The 19764-nt window shown below is 35.0% G+C and overlaps 1 protein-coding gene across 1 annotated transcript in view; it reads right to left on the bottom strand.

The window, feature by feature from the left end:
- The window catches only part of DMD (dystrophin), a 2165569-nt gene that overhangs the window by 1229123 nt on the left and 916682 nt on the right, over positions 1 to 19764 (bottom strand). The window contains exon 41 of the mRNA XM_061137756.1: positions 16403 to 16597. Coding sequence (XP_060993739.1) covers positions 16403 to 16597 — 195 coding nt within the window. The remainder of the gene's footprint in view (positions 1 to 16402; positions 16598 to 19764) is intronic.

Below are 19764 nucleotides of genomic sequence, written 5' to 3'. Positions count from 1 at the left end.
TGGGAAGTGGTAGAATTGCTCAGAATCGAGTTGTGAACAGTTTTAGCAATGCAGGGCAGCACACTGCCAAAGCAGGAAAACTTTCTATCTTAAATGAGAAAAGCAAAAAGCAAAAACTGGGGCAGTAGATGTCACACTCCCTGGATATCTAGATAATAGCTCCTTGGTACACTCTTGCAGAATGCTGTCAAAATTGGCTGGAGTCCAGGAAATCCTTTTTAAAGTCCCTACACATACTCTTGTCCCTGAGGCACTGAACACAGAAAAACAAATGGTATATGCACCAAAGAAAATTCTGTAGCAGTTTCCACAGTTTAAAGTCAGAGATGAGATCTTTTATAGCTTTTTACTATTTTGGTTTGTCTAGAAATAAGTGATCTTTATAGTTTCTGACCCTCTAAAAAGGAAACCATAGTCTCTGTAGTTGCTATGGAGATAGAAAAATCCCTAGGATCACTATAGAGTATATTATTTCCATTTCTCTCCCAGAATAGTTCCTTATCTTACCTGAAATATGACGGCAAAATGAGGAAGTACCCACTTACTAGTTAACTTATTTCTTGATGTTGACATGCCCCTATGAAATGACCTCCCTGCTCCCAATTTCAATTCGATGAGACGTTTATTTGTTAGACACACTTCCTGGAAATGGAAATTTCAATGTCTGGAAGGCACTCATACATGAGTCTATATTATTTAAGTCCTTAATATTTCAAAATAGCATCCTTGTCACTCTGATTCCTAGAATCAAGTAAGTTAAATGAGATCCTTATTTATACATTTTTAATAGAGAAAATTTTGATTGGGAAGTAACTTTCACAATTGAAAGTCGAAGCCTGAATATGTAAAATAAGGAAAAACAGAAGACAGTGAACTATACTGCTGTAATTCACATTTCTAGGTGAAAAGCATGTTGTTTAAATAAGAGCTCATTGGTAACACAGCCACCATAATATAGGCCTCAGTTTGAGAAAAAATAATATTTAGAAATGTGGGTCTCAATTTAAGAAGAGAATCCAACTGGAATCTATAAGTGTCTTTAATGAGCTAAAAAACAGAAACTAGAGACTACAGACAATTGATCTAGGAAACCAAACAAGGGACCTATTTGCCAACTAATCAGGCTGAGATAAAGGCCTCAAGTAACTCCTAATTTAATGAGGCTCTGTTCTCTATCATAATGGGCACATTTCTGAATGTTGGTTTTTCTTCCATTTAGTATAAAGTGACAACTGCTTCCTTGCTGTCAGAATGTTTCATTACAAAGCGTGCCTTTTCCCACGTAAATGTTAAATCTATTTATATGAATGTCAAACAAGATACTAAAGAAACTGGCCAAGGCTAGAGTAGGAGACAGTGAGAGCTGATAAACTGAACATATTAGCAATCATTTCTGATGACAACAAACTGAAACAAGAATTTCGTGAATTTTTCACGGGTTCTCTTACAACAAGTTGTTTCATGTTTACTCTGAAAAGTGTCTGTATGATTTCTGTTTCTAAAAGTGCCATTTGAAATTCATATTGCTGCCGTGACTTCCATGTAGTCATGAAAATAAATGGGCATTTCACACATAAACAACAGAGAATTCAGTTCAGCACTTGCACAAACTCTGGCACACAATCAAAAAATGAGAATATCTATAACATGTAGGTATGCTTAGTCCTGTTTCATACCAAGAAGTAAGCTCAAACACAGCTTCGTGAGTTTAAAACTCTGAGGAAAGTTTTGAAATAATTGTTCAATCGTAGGATGTGTATACAAACAGTAATCTGAAATTTTGCCTTCTATTTTAAGGTTTGTAATAAAATATTTATAAATTATTTATAAATATTTACTTCAAGGTTTGTTAGTGTTCCTTTAGTAAGATTGTTTCCATAAGAAAAAAAAAACTACCTTAAAATTGAAACAATACAGTTTCAGATATATAACACAATAAGTAAAATATAAGATAATATGAAATTGATTGTTGAGTGTATTTTCCCTGAAAAGTGACTTATGTATTTCATTTATATTCTGGCTTGAAGTGTATTGAACTTAATTTACAAATTATAAAATTGCTTTCTAGTGATTCTTCATCTTTTACATCTCAGAATGACTTAATGTGAGCAGATGGCTATAAAACACCTGTGATTCACATTTTGTTTTTTTACTATATTTACTTCCTGAGGAAAATTTCTATTTGGTTCACTAATAGCTTCTTGTTTGCATCTTTTTCCTGCCTCTGCAGCATTCAGCACTGTTAAGTATAGCCTTCACCACACAGCCCTGGCTGGCTTCTGTACTCTTAGTAAGTTCTGCTAGGCCTCAGGTTTCTCTCCACTTTTCTGAGAGCTGCAGGTCTGTCTTCATTCATTAACTCAACAAATATCCGTTGAAAATCTGCCATGTGCATGATACAGTCTATATACTGGTAATACAACAGTGAACCAGAAAGTCAAAGTCCTCCTTTTTCTGTTAGCCCATAAGCACTTTGCTGTAGCTTTTAGCAGAGCCAATCATTCAATGGTTGAGTCCCTACATGTGCCAACACCCCACTATTGGGCACTAGGAGCAGTGATTCTATGACACCATGTTGACATCTTGCCTCTCCTGTGGTCCATTTCCACCAATAAGATCCATTTGTGTCCAAATGATATTTAGATCATGGGAGTGGCTGAGACTATCTACAGAGGTGGGGTTATAGGAAAGAGTGCTGGAAAGGGGACATCAGAAAAACCCATATTTTGTGAGCAAGTGTGGAAGAATGATTCCTACATTTTTATCTCTAACTGCGAAGACCTCTTGAACTTAACTTATTCTATATATCCAAGAGATATTCAATATATTTCTTGATGTCCACATGGAAGTCTAATAAACACCTTAAACTTAACACATCAAAACCAAACTTATACTCAACCTTGTACCCTTCCTTAATTGTCTTGCAATTTTCCACACGCTATAGTTAATGGCAGCTCCACTGTCTCAGCTGCTCATGCCAAAATTCTTAGTGTTATCCTTGAATCTTCTCTCTACCAACCCACATGCAATTGGCAACCAAATCCTATGAACTCTATACCTTGAGAATGTATTCAGAATTAGAAGATCTCAGCACTCTGAAGCAAACCATTAGGTCCAGCTTGGATAGTTCAGAATTCAGGTATACTAATAGGGCTTTCCTAATAGGGTTGTTGTGGTAACAAGTTAGCATAGCAAAACATTTAGAATGTGTCCTGGCACATAATAAATAAGTGGTAGCTACTAGTATTGTCCAAATGTCACTTGTATTCAAAGCATGAATATTTCAAAGGCTTTCTTCTCAATAAAATTATTCTCAATTTCTGCTGTCTACATTGATTTTTTTGTTGTTATTTAGCCACTAAGTTGTGTCTGACTCTTTGTGATCCCATGGACTGTAGCCTGCCAGGCTCCTCTGTCCATGCGATTTCCTAGGCAAGAATATTGGAGTGGGTTGCCATTTTGTTCTCCAGGGGATATTCCTGACCTAGGGATCAAACCCATGTCTTCTGCATTGGCAGGCAAGAGTTCTTTACCACTAAGCCACCTGGGAAGTCCACATTGCTTTCTACTTTTCATAAATTGAGTAACACTCATGCCTTATACTAGGTATTTTGGCTGTATTATGTCTTTCCTACTTTTATTACTTCCTAACTTGTTTGTATAAGTCTGACCTGTGTATTCAATTAATGTTACAAATTACCAGAGCACAGGGACCATATTTTCCATTTCTCTTTTAGAGAGTTAAACACTCTCTAGTGAGTATTCAGGCCTCACTATATATATGTTCATTTGAAGTGAACAGCTTAGTTGAAGCTCTGAATCTTAACCTGTTTATGGAATCAATTTGAATGGAACCACTGAACCTTTAAGGTTTGTTACATTGTTATTGAACCATTGTGGACACACATTCAGGCCTGAACAGATGTTGTGAGTACTTTGGATGTCTCCCTGTTTATTCTGTTTTACTTTTATTGGTTATTTAGCTGTTAAGAGTAAACAGTGGAATAACAGTCTCTCTGTATTCCTTGCTAAGTTTCTCCATGGTTCCCTCACAGTACCTGAGATATTAAACAACAGACAGAGTCCTTTTAGAATTATGCCTAGTTTCCCAGATGCCACAGAGCACCAACAAGAACAACGATAACAAATGCAAAACCCGTACTCCACTGATCCAATCGTTCCTCAAAGACGACAATTCTAGTCCATTAGTACCAACGAAACAGAAAGTGATTTTGTAAGTCCTTTTGTGATAGGTACATTTTGCATTAAGTTGCACACATTGTCAAAATCGTTTTAGAAAAAAATATCTTGAAAGAAAAATTGGCTCTTGCTCATGGTAAAGGAGAGCTGCATAGAAGCAAATGCTTTTCTCATCATTAAAAATTAGACATATGACATTATATGTTTCCAAAATTTTTAGCACCAGGACATGCTTTTAAGTCTTGAGCAAAGGAAGGGCAGATAGCTTTTACAGAGAAACACTCTATGGCAATACAGTAATCCAGGGAAACATGAAAACTGATTACTGCCGAGGGATGGGATTGGAAAATATGGACAGGATGCTTTTCTTTCCTCTTTTCACTTTATACTTCTTTATCCTATTTAAATATGCAATCATGAGCATCTTATTAATTTGATAAAGAACAAAAAATCCAGTATGTGTGATCAAGCAAGTTCATATATAACAGTTATTCAAGATGGAATGTAATTATATATGTACAAATTAATACAAATGCCAGTACACTATTTGGGAAAAATAGGAAACAGATTTGGCAATACTTTGCCCATTTTATAAATGGTCAATGTTTTTGATATTGGGAGAACATGCTTTCTATCATAGTATTTTATATTGGGATAGAAAAGCAAAACCGTTGTTTCATATAATTGTTCTGAATCTAAATGTACAAATTTAAGAAAACCAACAAACAACAAAACAACACATGTTATATGAGAGGGATCTTAACTCTTAACCTCCTTTCATTATGTTTTTTTAAACCCCAGACATTTCTCTAATGGTGAGAACATCCTTTAATGTTTTGCCTCAGGTTTGGAAAATTCAATTTGGGAATTGGTAATAATTGGTATCCATTAATTAATTATGTGTGATTTACAACACAAAGTTCTTGATTTTTTCCTTGACTGTTTAACTATATGCACTAGAGTTCAGAAATAAACAGATGTGGGTAAAAGTCATTGTAGTAGATTGAACTATATGCAATTGCCAAGGTTTGAATACTTTTACCCACATAATGCCAATTTATAAAGTTTAGTTTAATTTTATCAAAGGATCAACATGCTCATGATTACCATTTTAAGCAAGAAAACGGATACAGATCAGATTATTTTAATGGCAAAAGAAAAGAAAAGCATAAATTTCAGAATTGCAAAGAAAAAAGAAAAACACTATTCATTAAACTATCCTTCACTTAGAGCTTCAGTGCTTTTAAATAGTTTAAGTAATAATTCTGAACTCAGAACAAGGATTCTAAATTACTAAAATAGGATTAGGAAAAAAATGAATTCAGCATATTTCATTGAAAACAAAACTCCACATATAACAACAACAAAAAAACAACCTAAAAAATAGCATCCTATTCTTGGTAAAAGCCATGTAGCATGGAAACTTGGAACAGCTTAGAGTCTGCATCTTCAATATTAAATATTAAAAAAATATTCATTTGGACCTAAAATTAATATGAGATTGAAAAGTTTTACCTGTGAATAAGTAACACTTAGCTTTGGAAATACAGTAAATATGATTGAAAGTAAATAAGATTCTTAACCAAAGTTTACGTCGAAAGCAAATGTTTTTAGCTATGTGCATTCTTCTCGTAAACTGTATTTTTTTTTTTTTTTTACAGTTAGGCTACTTGCCAAATCTGGGAATAACATCATGTATATTTTATGTTACCATTAACAGTTTATTTAAAGCTTGTTTTTTTACTCATAAATATGCAATCTTATGTTTTAACACATCATTAAAGGCAATTTTTAAGGAGTATTTACTTGAAAATTTAATTTACAATAATTTTTCAGATTTTAGATATATGATGAAGTAATACGGGTTTTATAAAACTTAAAATTTATATAATCATTTACAAGAATAATTTACAAGAATTTTTCTGCATAATCCTACATGATTTCACTCCATCTCCGCAATATCATTGTTGAGGAGGCTGGGGCAGGTATTATTATTGCTCTAATTTCAATGTTAAAAACATTGAGACTTGGAATTTTATATGACGTACCCAGGACACTAGGGGTGGTATGGGGAGGGAGGTGGGTGGGAGGTTTAAGAGGGATAGGACATATGTATACCTATGGCTGATTCATGTTGATGTGTGGCAGAAACCACCACAATATTGTAAAGTAATTATCCTCCAATTAAAAAAATAAAATAAAATCCACCCTTTCTCTGGCTCTCCTTGGTTTTTGAAAAACCAAGAATGGTTATAATGCAATAGTGAAATAAAAATAGTCATTCATAAAGAACAAGAAAGATTCAGTGTCTAAATTTAATTCTTTAATATTCAAATCCAATGCCCTTGCAACCTCTCAAGTCTACCATTTACCATAACCATATAATGCAAGCCAAGGTTTCTTGCCACATGCTTTCATAAATGATTGGTATAAAATTCAACGTGTACAAACCTAGAGTGTATTTCTCCATGCTGGTATATATGCTTTAGTTTGTTAGAATTCATGTGTCTGGAGAATTTAACTCAATGAGTTTGGACACGATGTTGCTGTTGTTCACTCATCATGTCTGACTCTTTGTGGCCCCACGGACTGCAGTATGCCAGGCTCCTGTCCTCCACTATCTCCTAGAGTTTGCTCAGATTCATGTCCATTGAGTCTGTGATGCTATCTAACCATCTCATCCTCTGCCACCCTCTTCTTTTGCCTTCAATTTTTCCCAGCATCAGGGTCTTTTCTGCTGAGTTGGCTCTTTGCATCAGGTGGCCAAAATATTGGCACTTCAGCTTCAGTATCAGTACTTTCAATGAATATTTAGGGTTGACTTCATTTCGTAATAACTAGTTTGATCTCATAATGTAGAGGAGGTTAATTTTGTTTCTTTTTTTGAAAAAAAATCTTGTCACTAGGAGGCTGATTAATGCTCTGTCCTCTTCAATCACAGACTTTATATCTGGATTTAACAGACTATCATCCATTCATTTGTTCATTGAACAGATAGATATCCATCGAGTGCCTATTAAGTGTTAGGTACTGTCCCCCCTGATGGCTCAGTGGTAAAGAATCTGCCTGCCAATGTAGGAGATGCAGGTTCGCTCTCTGGGTTGGGAAGACCCCTGGAGAAGGAAATGGCAATCCACTCCAGTATTCTTGCCTGAGAAATCCCATGGACAGAGGAGCCTGGAGGGCTACAGTTGAGGGGGTTGTAAAGAATCGGACATGACAGTGACTAAACAAGGACTGTACTAGGAGTTGCAGATACAGTGGTGAACAAGAAAAACAAGATTTTTTTTTCCTAGTGGTTATGATTATGATGGATATCAGTTACCATAGGGAACAGGTCAAAAGGAGTAGATGGCTCGATTGCACAGCATGCCAAATGGTAAAAATTGTATCTTTTGCAGTTGTTGATTCAGTATCACTGTCTTAATAAATGTAACACTGCAGTTAAATGTATATACGTACACAAACGCAAGTATATGTGTTTTTAGAGTTATAAAACCATGCATGATTGTTTTCACATTTTAAGAAGGCAGAAATAAGAGCTTTAGGCGGTTTTAGATAACAAAAATGCCTTGAGACCCTTTGTAACTTGCCTAACAGAAGAGCACACAACTTTCATTTCTAAGGAAAAAGGATTAGAGAAAACCCATTAGTAGCTATTGTGACAGCAGTCATTGGGGAGTATATCTATCTTAAAATTGAGAAAGAGAAATTGGAGCACCAAAGACTCAAACTCCAGTTCATTTTCACTCTCTGGAATTTGTCTTTATCTGACAGATGAAGGCAACATCCTATATAAATCTAATCCTTATCCATTTCATGTCCCATCTAGCTACTAGGCACTACGTTAATGACATACCAAATTGGGAAGGGTGTTCAATCAAAAGGGATTAAAGTACTTATTAATTAAATTTTTCTGAGCTTTAAAAGAAAATTTTTTAAAGTTTTGTTTATTGACTCTATGGTAAGTTGCCCTTTTGATTATTTTCCCTGCATTGTTTATGGTCCACATGTGAAAAACTGTTCCTAAATACAAGGACATATTTTGGTTGAAACATTTTCCATAGGAAGATAGTGTCCTTCCATAAGTAATAAATCAGTAGTCATATATCATGGATCAAGAAAAAAGACATCATAGTTGGTCAAAGAATAGCTTCAATAGTTGATGAATGAAAGAAAAGCCTCCATACAACTTAATTGCAACCTCAAAACTTCTACCAGCCTCATGAATTGTAAGTTCTAATGCAGACGCTTCTGACTTCCAGAATTTATTAGATGGGGATTATCAAAATAGTTTTTCTAGGAGAATGGGAAGAGGCAGAGTGAGTCCTCAAGGTACATTTTAGCAGCTGCTGCTGCTAAGTCGCTTCAGTCATGTGGTCCATCTCTATGTGACCCCATAGACGGCAGCCCACCAGGCTCCCCCATCCCTGGGATTCTCCAGACAAGAACACTGGAGTGGGTTGCCATTTACTTCTCAGAGATGGGAGTAAATTGCTGCAGGGGAGTAAAAGTAGGACAACTGCTGGGCCTGATAAAATAATAGCTGGGAGAAAAGAATGAATAATTTCCTATGAAAGAGAGACATGTAAAAAATACCAAGGGAAACTACCAAAGTATACATAAATATGAATTCTAATGCAGTAAATATCTATAATATCTTCACTATAAGAGGAGTGAAAACTGAGGTACTGTATTAATGACTTAAGTATGAATCCAATTATAGCAAAGAGATTAATATTTGTAAAGTAGTTGACAAATATCAATAGCAAATCAATCAAGCGAAAAATAAACAGCAAATTAAATCAGTCCCAAATCATAAAAGCAGTTGAAAAAAGGAAATATATAACTGAATAAATGTGCTAGTTGAAAAACTTGAACATTCTTTAACACCATACACAATAATAAACTTAAAATGGATTAAAGACCTAAATGTTAAGACTGGATACTATAAAACTCTTAGAGGAAAACAGGTGGAACACTTTGACATAAATCGCAACAATATCTTTTTGGATCCACCTCCTAGAGTAATAAAAATAAAAACAAAAACAAACAAATGGGACCTAATTAAACTTAAAATCTTTTGCATAGCAAAAGAAACCATAAGCAAAATGAAAAAGCAATTGACAGAATGGGGGAAAATGTGTGCAGACAAAGTGACCAACAAGGAATTAATCTCCAAAATAAACAGCTCATGTAGCTCATTAACAACACAACAACAAAAAAAAAAACAAATTAAAAAAAATGGCAGAAAATCTAAACAGACATTTTTCTAAAGAAAATATACAAGTGGCCAAAAACCACATGAAAAGATGTTCAGCATCACTAAATACTAGAGAAATGCAAATCAAAACTACAATGAGGAATCATCCCACACTGGTCAGAACAGCCATCATCAAAAAGTCTATGAACAATAAATGCGGGAGAGGATATGGAGAAAAGGGAACCCTCCTACACTGACGGTGGGATATGAATTGGTATAGCCACTATGGAGAACAGTATGGAAGTTCCTTAAAACACTAAAAATAAAGCTACCATAAGATCCAACAATTTTACTCCTGGGCATATATACCCAGAGAAAACCATCATCCAAAAAGATACATGCACCCCAATATTTATTGCAGCACTATTTACAACAGCAAGACATAGAAGCAATGACCATCAAGAGAGGAATGGAAAAAGAAGATGTGGTATATACTGATAGATACAATGGAATACTACCCAGCCATAAAAAGAATGAAATAATGCCATCTGCAGCAACATGTATGGACCTAGAGATTATCATACTCAGTGAAATAAGTTGGACAGAGAAAGACAAATATCATATTGAGAGAGTCACTTCCTAGACAGCTTGATAAAAAGTCCAAGGTCCCCAAGGAGGAGAAAGGGGTCTGGGGCTCTCAAGGAGGAGATAAGGGTCTGGAATTCTCAAGGAGGAGGAAAGGACAAACGTTTTTTCCTATATTCCTTAGTAAGGATTATATGACAATAATGTATCCTGCTTGAGGACATGTTTCTCCTTCCTGAAAACCTTTTGACTAATCCTGTTATCTTAAAGTGCATATTATGGGAGTGGGTCTAGTAAGATCTTTACAACCTTGAGACATTATTTTGATTTACTATAATAACTAATTAAAAAAATATATAATTCCCTTGCTAAGACTAGCGAGGGGGGCACTCTCTGACCCCCTTCTGATGTCTATGTCAGAAGCCTTCTCTGTCCTTCTTATACTTTAATAAAACTCTTACACAAAAGCTGTTGAGTGATCAAGCTTGGTCCCTGGTCCTGAAGCTAAATCTTCTTCTTTGGAGATCACAAATCTGACATCATTCACTGTAAGCTATCAATATGATATCACTTAAATGTGGAATTTAAAAAATATGATACAAATGAACTCATTTACAAAATAGAAACAGACTCAACAGACTTTGAAAATAAACCTATGGTTATCAAAGAGGAAAGGTGGGGGGAGGAATGAATTAGGAGTTTGGGATAAACATATACATACTACTATATATAAAATAGATAATCAATACGGACCTACTTTAAAGCACAGGGAAGTCTATTCAAAATTTTGTAATAACATACATGAGAAAAGAATCTGAATAAAGCTGAATCACTCTGCTGTATATCTGAAACACAACAGTGTAAATCAATTCTACTCCAACATAAAAATTAAATTAAAATTGAAAAAAAAAACTTGATTTTTTCTGAGAAATCACAAAATGATTATATTATTTCAAATGTTATAGACCAAAAGCTCAGCTTACAATATGGTATACATTAATAGAAGTCATATTTTTCCACACACCAAACTATTTCATTAGAAAATTTAAGTAGAATTCAAAAAGCATTTGTAATCAAATTTCACTTTGACATTTTATATGCTCCATGATTATTTAATTTAGAATAATTACAATAATATTTTGCTGGAGCAGTAGTAGAAGTGGTGAAAAATCTAACCCTTTATCTAGCATGGCCCTATATTACAATATACACAAAAACATTGATTATTTTATTTTCCTTCAGATATTTTGTTCTGATTTGTATATACAGTGCCTCCATCGATTATCTAATTCTCCTAATACCAAAATAGAAAACTGGTCCATTTGCTCATGGCATTAGCTTTGTCTTCATTCAAGTGACTGCCATTATTAAATTTGTGGTTAAGTGTGATGAAACAGATTTCAAAGGAGAAGGATTTTGACCAGAGTAATAAGATCTCTGTTACCAGCACTGTTGCCCCTGCTTCACAGCAAGGCTGGTGTAGAGAAGGCCAAGTTTTCGATGAGAAGGAATCTTCCATTCCTAAGGGATCTTTCACTGAGTTCACAGGACTCCAAAATTCTCCTGGGTCCGAACTCTGCTGAGAATGGGCTTTTATACAACCATGCTCTAGCTTTTGGTGAACACAGAAATAAACCTTCTATATTCCCTTTGAAAACATTCCCCAAATCTGAAAAATCTCTCCTTACCACCCAAGTCCAAGCCACTGGCATCCATTTGTCAACTGTCCCCCTTGTTCTTACCCTTGGTCTCCTACAGTTCTACTCTCAACGGGGCAGCCATTGTGATCTTTTTAAAGCATAAATCAGATTGTGTCACACTCATCTTCTCCAGAACCTACAATGGTGGCTATCTTACTCAGCAAGAACAGTAGTCTTCACAATGGTCCATCAGACCCTCCACAACCTGGATTCCCCATGACCTCTTTGATCTCATGCCCTGCTACCCTCCCCTGGATCATTCCGCTTCAGGCACTCTGGTTTCCCTGCTGTTCACTGATCAGGTTAGGCACACACCCAACATGTGGGCCTTTGCACTGGACAGCAAATCTGGCTGCAAGGCTGACTTTCTTTTTCCAAATCTTTGCTCAAAAGCCTTTTCTGCTCTATTTAAAATCATAATCTCAATCTTGCCATCCTACCATCTCCTTCCCCTTCAATAGTTTGATACTCCCTTATCTAAACTCCGTTTTTTTTTTTTAATTTATATAGCTTGCATCGTCATTAACATACAGCATTTGCTTATTTATTATCTGCTTGTTTGGCTATATTCTGTCTCTCTCTGCTATAACAAAAGCTGTAGTCGGGAGGAGTCCATCAGTTTCACTGACTTTAAGCACTTAGAGTAATGCCTGTTATATGGGAAGAGCTTAACAAACACATTTGAATGAATGAATCCTCACTCCTTACATTACTGGCTTGTCCCAGTAATTCCTTTTAAGGTCTTGAGGGTCCTGCCTAAAAGCTGAACCAGTCAAAGAAGAGTGAATGGCTTCACTGTACATTTTGTTGATTTTCCAGCGTATGTCAAGCTCTTCCCAGCGCTGCTAAGGTTGAATAAGGGCTGCCTTTACTTCTTGACCTTATCTAAACTTGACATTGGGCCCAACTGTCCTGTCAATACCTGTGAGCTTCCTCCATGTGTCTACACTTCTTGTCACTCCTTTGTATACCAAAGACACAAAACATTTTATCCACCTCAACCAGAGCATCTGTGCTATCATTAGTTTAGATGAAACAGCTGAAATGATGCATGTCTGACTTCTTTCTTTCCCTCCATTTCTTTTCCTTTTTCCACCTTCCTTTTCTCTTTCTTCTCTCCTCTTTCTTCCTTCCACCCTCCCTTTCTCCTTCTTTCCTTCCCTCCCTCTCTTCCTTCCTCCCTTTTTCTCTTACTGAAGTAGGATTGATGTACAATACTATAATAGTTTAAGATGTATAATATAGTGATTCTATACTTTTACAGATTATATCCTATTTAAATTTTAAAATAATTGCTGCCCTCTATAATATATCCTTGTACCTAACTTATTTTAAATATAGTAATTTGTACTCTTTAATCCCCTACTGCTATCTTGTCCTGCCCCCTTTCCCTCTCCCCACTAGTCACCACTAGTTCGTTCTCTATATCTCCAACCCTGCTTCTGTTTTGTTACATTCATTTTTTAAAAATTTTTTTAGATTCCACATATAAGCAACAACATACAGTATTTGTCTTTTCCTGTGTGACTTATTTCACTAAGCATAAGGCCAACAGGTGCATGAAAGATGCGTGCTTCTTTTTATAGAATCTTTTATTTTTATAGAATCTTTTTAAACTGGCAGAGATTCAATAAGAATTTGAATCCGGAACATTTTTCCTATGAACGGTCCATGCCAGATCTCAGTATTCTACCATGTTTTACCCAGATTCATCCTTGCTATACTCCACATAATACCATAGAAACCACTTCATGCAAGGTGGTTGCTTGGGTTTAAATCCTTGCTTGACCAATACTAGTTGTGTCAACTTTGCCAAGTTACTTTATTTCATATTTCTTAAGTTTCTTCATCTATAAGATGTGGATAATAACTTTAGATACTTCATTATGGGGAGTATTAGTTAATACAGGCTAGTTATCGAGTGCCTAAGCACTGAATACAAATTGATCCTCATTACTGAAGAAGAGAAACTGTAGCTGTCATCCTTATTCTAACTCATGCTTTTATTTTTGTCCTAATAATTCACCTTTATTCATGCCAGGTCCCAATTGAGTAACTAAGGCCTAATTAAGCAGATAATTGATAATAATAGCTCTGACATAAGAATACTACTTTTGTAGATGTTTCTCATTCATCACTAGGTATACCTTAGCTGGGCTTCCCAGGCGGCACTAGTGATAAAGAACCTGCTTGCCAATGAAGGAGATGTGGGCTCAATGGGTTTGTCCCCAGGGTTGGGAAGATCCCCTGGAGGAGAGAATGGCAACCCACTCCAGTATTCTTGCCTGGAGAAACCCATGGACAGAGGAGCATGGTGGGCTACAGTCCATGTGGTTGCAAAGAGTCATACATGACTGAAGTGACTTAGCACATACATGCCTTAGCCAATGTGCATGCGAGTTCAGTTGTTTAGTTGTGTCTGACTCTTTGTGACCCCATGGACTGCATGTAGCCTGCCAGGGTCCTCTATTCATAGAATTTTCCAGGCAAGAATGCTGGAGTGGGTTGACATTCCCTTTCCAGGGAATCAAACCCATGTCTCCTGCTTGGCAGGTGGATTCTTTACCACTGAGCTACCTGGGAAGCCATATAGCTAGTGTAGCAATATTAAATGAAGATTTCCGTATGTAAATAGGTGTTTGTTTATCTGCTTAGTTCTTGTCAAAATGATTAGGTAGCCTTCTAATTCAATACACTTGTGGAAATCATATGTGCTGTATTATTTATATTTAGCTCAGAAAGTACTCATTTTAACTTATTGTACATTATTTGTGTTGTATTGTACTTAAAAAAATACGTATGTTAAATCACAGCACTACTTACTACAGTTCTGTAATTTGATTCATGCAAATCTGTCAGGAATAAAATCAACCACAATTTAATTTCAAACCTTCTCAACCAGCATCTGTACAATTTATGCACTGCTTTTCTATTTTTACTACTAGATAATGACAATGATGAATGCCTTTAAGGGGAAATACATATTCATTGAAAAGACTGAGATCAAAACCAACCCCCTTCAAAAAGCCAATAAAGGTAAGAAGACCATTTGCTTGTTGCAGGAGACATGGTGAGAGTGAGATGGAATTATACCTCAAACTTCATCTAATGAGGATTCAATAATCTAGCTAGATTAAATCTACAATAATCCAGTTTTACAAATCACAGTAATCAACACCATCATAGTTGGTATCAGCTATAAGACTATTAAATATATCTGCAAGAAAAAATAATTAGCTATGAGTGTAGCCGGGGGCCTATCCTTCTGAGTGTACCAGGTTAAGAGGTATGAGGACAAAGACATTCAATGGTGAACAATTGTGAACTTAATAAGTTTAGGGTCACTGCTCTCCTGACCTGTCTGTCCATGAACATGGAAAGGAATGAATATTATTTCATTAGCAGTGATTTACATGTTGAAGGACAATGATGAACTTACAAACTGTGCTGTCATGAGAAATCAGTTAATGTGAATTATGACAGGAAGGTTGGCAAGTCTCTTTTATCAATTGATTTGAGTTTCTTTTCTTCACTGTACCCACGAGTGATTTGACTTTTACTTCAGAGAGAACAAGCAACAGCACCATACCAAATGGATGGAGGAGCTCCAGAGATTCATGCATCTATTTTATTTTAAAGTATAATTTTTTAGCTTATTTGATATAATGCATGAAATTAAACTCAAGTCACTCAAGATATCGCTACTCTGATTTCAAAAACAAACAAATGGCTTATATTTGTACAGTTAAGCAAATATGTGATATGGAATGAGATACCAAGAAATCATTTAGACTAGAAAATTCTTTATCTGATAGGTGCTGTTAAGAGCAAACTTATTGTCTGTCTGTAATCTTACACTATCTGCACTGGAAAATACTAAGCTCTGGTTACACTAGGATGTTTCATTTTGAGTGTGAAATGTATGATCACAAAAATTATCTTTTTTTACACATAACAGAGACACAAACTATTATGTGTATTTTCTTGATGCTACATTCATCTTCAGACACGTCCCTCTAAAATTTAAAGTTCATTTCTTTATCCTCATATGTTTTAGTTTGGAATTCAGAAACTTATAGTTGGTGCTATGAAAAAAAGCTGGATTTGGCTGGAGGCTTTTGCCTGGTGATTTTAAATAAATTATTTTACTGCTTTATATTTGATTACATTCCAAAAGTTGTAGTATGATACTGACACTAATCTGAAATGGAATCTATAAATTATAAGCGGAAAATAGAAAACTAAAATGATATACACAACAGGTATAATTTAAAACCTCATCTAATTTCCCCTTTTATGGGAAAAGAAAGACAAGCAATGTATCAGTTGGGAATAAACTGTTTCTCTAGCAAGGTTTGTGTTTTAGTGAGTTGTTTCTGGCCTGAACAATAGTATTGGGTTGGCGAAAAACTTTGCTCAGGTTTTCCTGTATGCTGCTACAGAAAATCAGGAAGCAACTTTTTGGCCAACTCAATATAAGAAATTATTATTTTGTGAGTTTCTTCACTTTGGGAAGAAATAACACATCTATTTTAATTTACATTTCTCTTTCTCCACCAGATTTCTAAAGCTAACTCTCTCGCAAAGTGTTTTAAGATTTCCATATGTTAACTCAAAATGCCTTCAGTATACATATTTAAGTCAAATGTTCTGGTCCAATAATGATCAATGTAGTGATCTTGTAAAAATCTGAATGGAAGTGCTTTGGTTTTACCTTCAGAGATTCCTCTTGTTTGAAGAGATCTTGAAAATCTTTAGCACAGAGGTCAGGAGCATTGAGAAGTTGTTCCACTTCTGAAAGGGCTTGTAAGACGTGAGTGATCTCAGTCAGGTAAGTAGAAGGCACATAAGAAATTTCCAAAGGCATGTCTTCGGTCATCACCACCACTGATTCTTCATGGACAGTGTGCTGGTATAGATATACAAAAGAACAATTCTTTTAGCTTCCTAATATTGAAAAGACCTTTACCGAATTCATATATAGATTCCAGTTTATAGCTGACAGAGGGCTGTAAAGTGGATAAAAACAATGCAAGATGGTAAGTCTAGTAACAAGGCTATCTATTATCATACCCTCTCTTTCAAAAAGTGTTAGAGTATTTTATAATAAGAGATATGCACACATTAGCATCATGGATAGGAGAATGAAAGACCAACAGTCATAAGGTCACAAGAGGAATAGTTTCTCACTAAGAAACAAATAAATCTTTACAACTTTTTTTTTAATGCAATTCTACTTTGACTGGAAAACTAAGTATAGGGTTGGATGCAGTGGGGGTTGGGGGCAGGTTCTACATCTGTGGTGTTCATACCCAAGGGACTTTTTCTAAACTTTTTTCCCCTAATCTTGATTGAGGTACAAGAGGGATAAAGTGGTTTTGGTTGGTAGCTGGCTTTCTATTAAGCAACTTTCTCCTCTAAATTCCCAGCATCAACCCTTCTCTTTGATGCTAGTTTCTTGCTAAGTTAAACTGCAAAGTAGGGCCCGAGATAAGTAGGATTGAGAATGAAATTCACATTTTAATAAGAACTTCCCAAAACCCAAAGATGCAAGAGAGCACCCGCCTCTCCTCCTGCAACTGCACTTCACTACCTGCCATTCACATGCTAGGAGACAGACATTTGGGCCTCAGAGACTGTTTGGACTTGGTCAGGGATGCCTCTTTCCCTATTCTTTATAAGAGCAAGAAATAAACACTGTACGACACACAAATGCAAAAAGATAAATGACCTCTACTCTCTGCTTACACTATAAGCAGAACAATTTTTGTAATTAAAATTAGTTTCCCAATAACTTTGTTTTGAGTTCATGGACTGCCATCTGCCTGGTGATGTGGTCAGCTGAAGGTTTCCAGTGGCAGGGTCTCTGGGAGAGTTCTGACGATAAACATGCTAATGTAGTCATTTGTTACTGCACAGCCTTTATGAGGAGACCATCCCCATGTTTGCAGTAATGTAATTAAATGGAGTTTAGGATCCCAGACTGAGCACGCACAAAGATGAGTAAAAATATAAGCTGGTCTATTTATGCTTTCTTTTTGATCACCCAGGTCCAGGATTCTTGTACACATTTCTTAGATAATACAAAAACAAAATAATCCTAATTTAGATGGCTTATCTACTTATGATATTGCAAATTCATAGACTTACACAAATTAGCTGACATTACAAAATTGTACCTTTTACAAAGTTTGGTTTCCTGTGTGTACCTTGGCCAAATATATGACACTTATTCCTTCTTGATCAATGGAATGATAATTCAAATGCACTTATAATTTTACATTAAAATAATAGAATTTTGGGCTAGCGTTGGAAGACTTCATTCCTCCTACTGTCTTCATACATAGTATCCAGTCATCACAGATAAGAGAAGTTAAGTGATGGATACCAGCTGAAGAGTGAGATCTAAGGGATGATCCTGTGAACTTTTATGAGAAATAGACTATTTGGAAAGTTGTCAACTCATTTTCAAGAAAATTCAGTTATACATTTTGAGTGTTCTCATTTATTATAAAGTTATAATAGATACAATAATTTTCAATACAGAGAAATGTATCATAATTTTCATATACAATGAACGGAGACTCATTGTAAAGTGAACCAAAAGACTTGGGTATTTGGAGATTTAGTTTACTATCTACCCCTTAAAATACATTGTTCCTTTTGACACCGTCATGTAGGTCTATAATGAATAAACTATATATGCTGTATACCTTTCAGTTTGGTTTTAATAAAAATTTCAGACAGTTATTTAAAAAAATCAGTGTAATTGGAAGTATCGTGTTCATTTTCTCTTCTTTATGCAAAACCGTACACTCATATTCAGATTTTGCCTTTTCATTTGAATTTCATTAACTCTACCTTGAATAATTATATCCTTCTGAATTCTGATGTGTACAAATCCTGTCTAACCTTTAGAAAATCAACTTGCTTTTGTTAATGTTCTTTACCACCTTATATCATTATAGATATTCATGCATCATTAGCAAGGAAGTGCTATAGCCATACTAATTCATTTTATTCCTCTCTGTTCACATTCATTTCTAATGATATATACCCAAAAGAATACACTATGCTCATTTTCCTGGAATGAAAATTGAGAGATGTGGAAGAAAGCCCTAAAGTACCTATTTTTATGAACAAACGGAAAGCTCAATTGAAGTTTAAAAAGGATTATTATGGGACAAAGTTATGATTTTTAACACGTAAAGTTGAGATGAAAACTGGTTTCAAATTTTGAGCTCTGTAAGTAGGCACAGGTATCACTCATAAAGTTTTTAATAAACTTCTGTCTAAAATTTTAGCTATCACTTTTTTGTACTACTTAAAATTTGATTCCTGAAGGGCCACATTCCATGCATGAAATACAGACAATCCTGTTTTGAAACAAATGATGTATTATATCTAAGTTTTTAAAACAAAATGTTTTCCTCCATGATTTAAAGGGCTTCTCTATCCTCAATATAAAAGTTTCAAATGGGTTGTGGTTACTGGCTCATTTATGAGTTATGAGGTCAAAGAAGCTCAAGAAGAAAAATGTACTATATCCCACATCATTACAATATATTCTTTAAAAATACCTCTATATCTAATATAAATGTGGTATATAGAAAATATGTCAACAGATTCAAAGCCTAACAAAAAATAGACAAATACCTGGGCAAAAAAAGTAATGGTTTTTTTGTAATGATGGAACATTATTTTTTTTTTTACTTCATTAGTGTTAATAAGGATGAAGATATGTCAAATCTTTAATACAAGATTATTTATCAATAATTTAAAGTGTGCTATCATATGAAAACCTGTTAATTTATATTATCTTTTAAAAAATAGCATCCTTAATTATTACAAATGATTGAAAAATAATAATACATGAACTATAAATCCCCAAATGGTTTACAGGTTTTTACAATAGGTTCTGATGGGCCATAAATAATATGGTAATGGGAAAAGACTTAAGTTATTGAAGACAGGCAACTTTCTCTCCTTGTCTCAAAAGTCTTAAAAAAAGTTTCCTTCTAATAAGATGGGCAGTTGAGTTATTAATATTTCTTTCTCTTTGACCATGTATAGAAA

Source organism: Dama dama, chromosome X (genome assembly GCF_033118175.1).
Source record: "Dama dama isolate Ldn47 chromosome X, ASM3311817v1, whole genome shotgun sequence".
Taxonomy (NCBI): Eukaryota; Metazoa; Chordata; class Mammalia; order Artiodactyla; family Cervidae; genus Dama; species Dama dama.
Note: the sequence above shows the minus strand (reverse complement) of the source record. Positions and strands in the feature narration are given on the sequence as shown.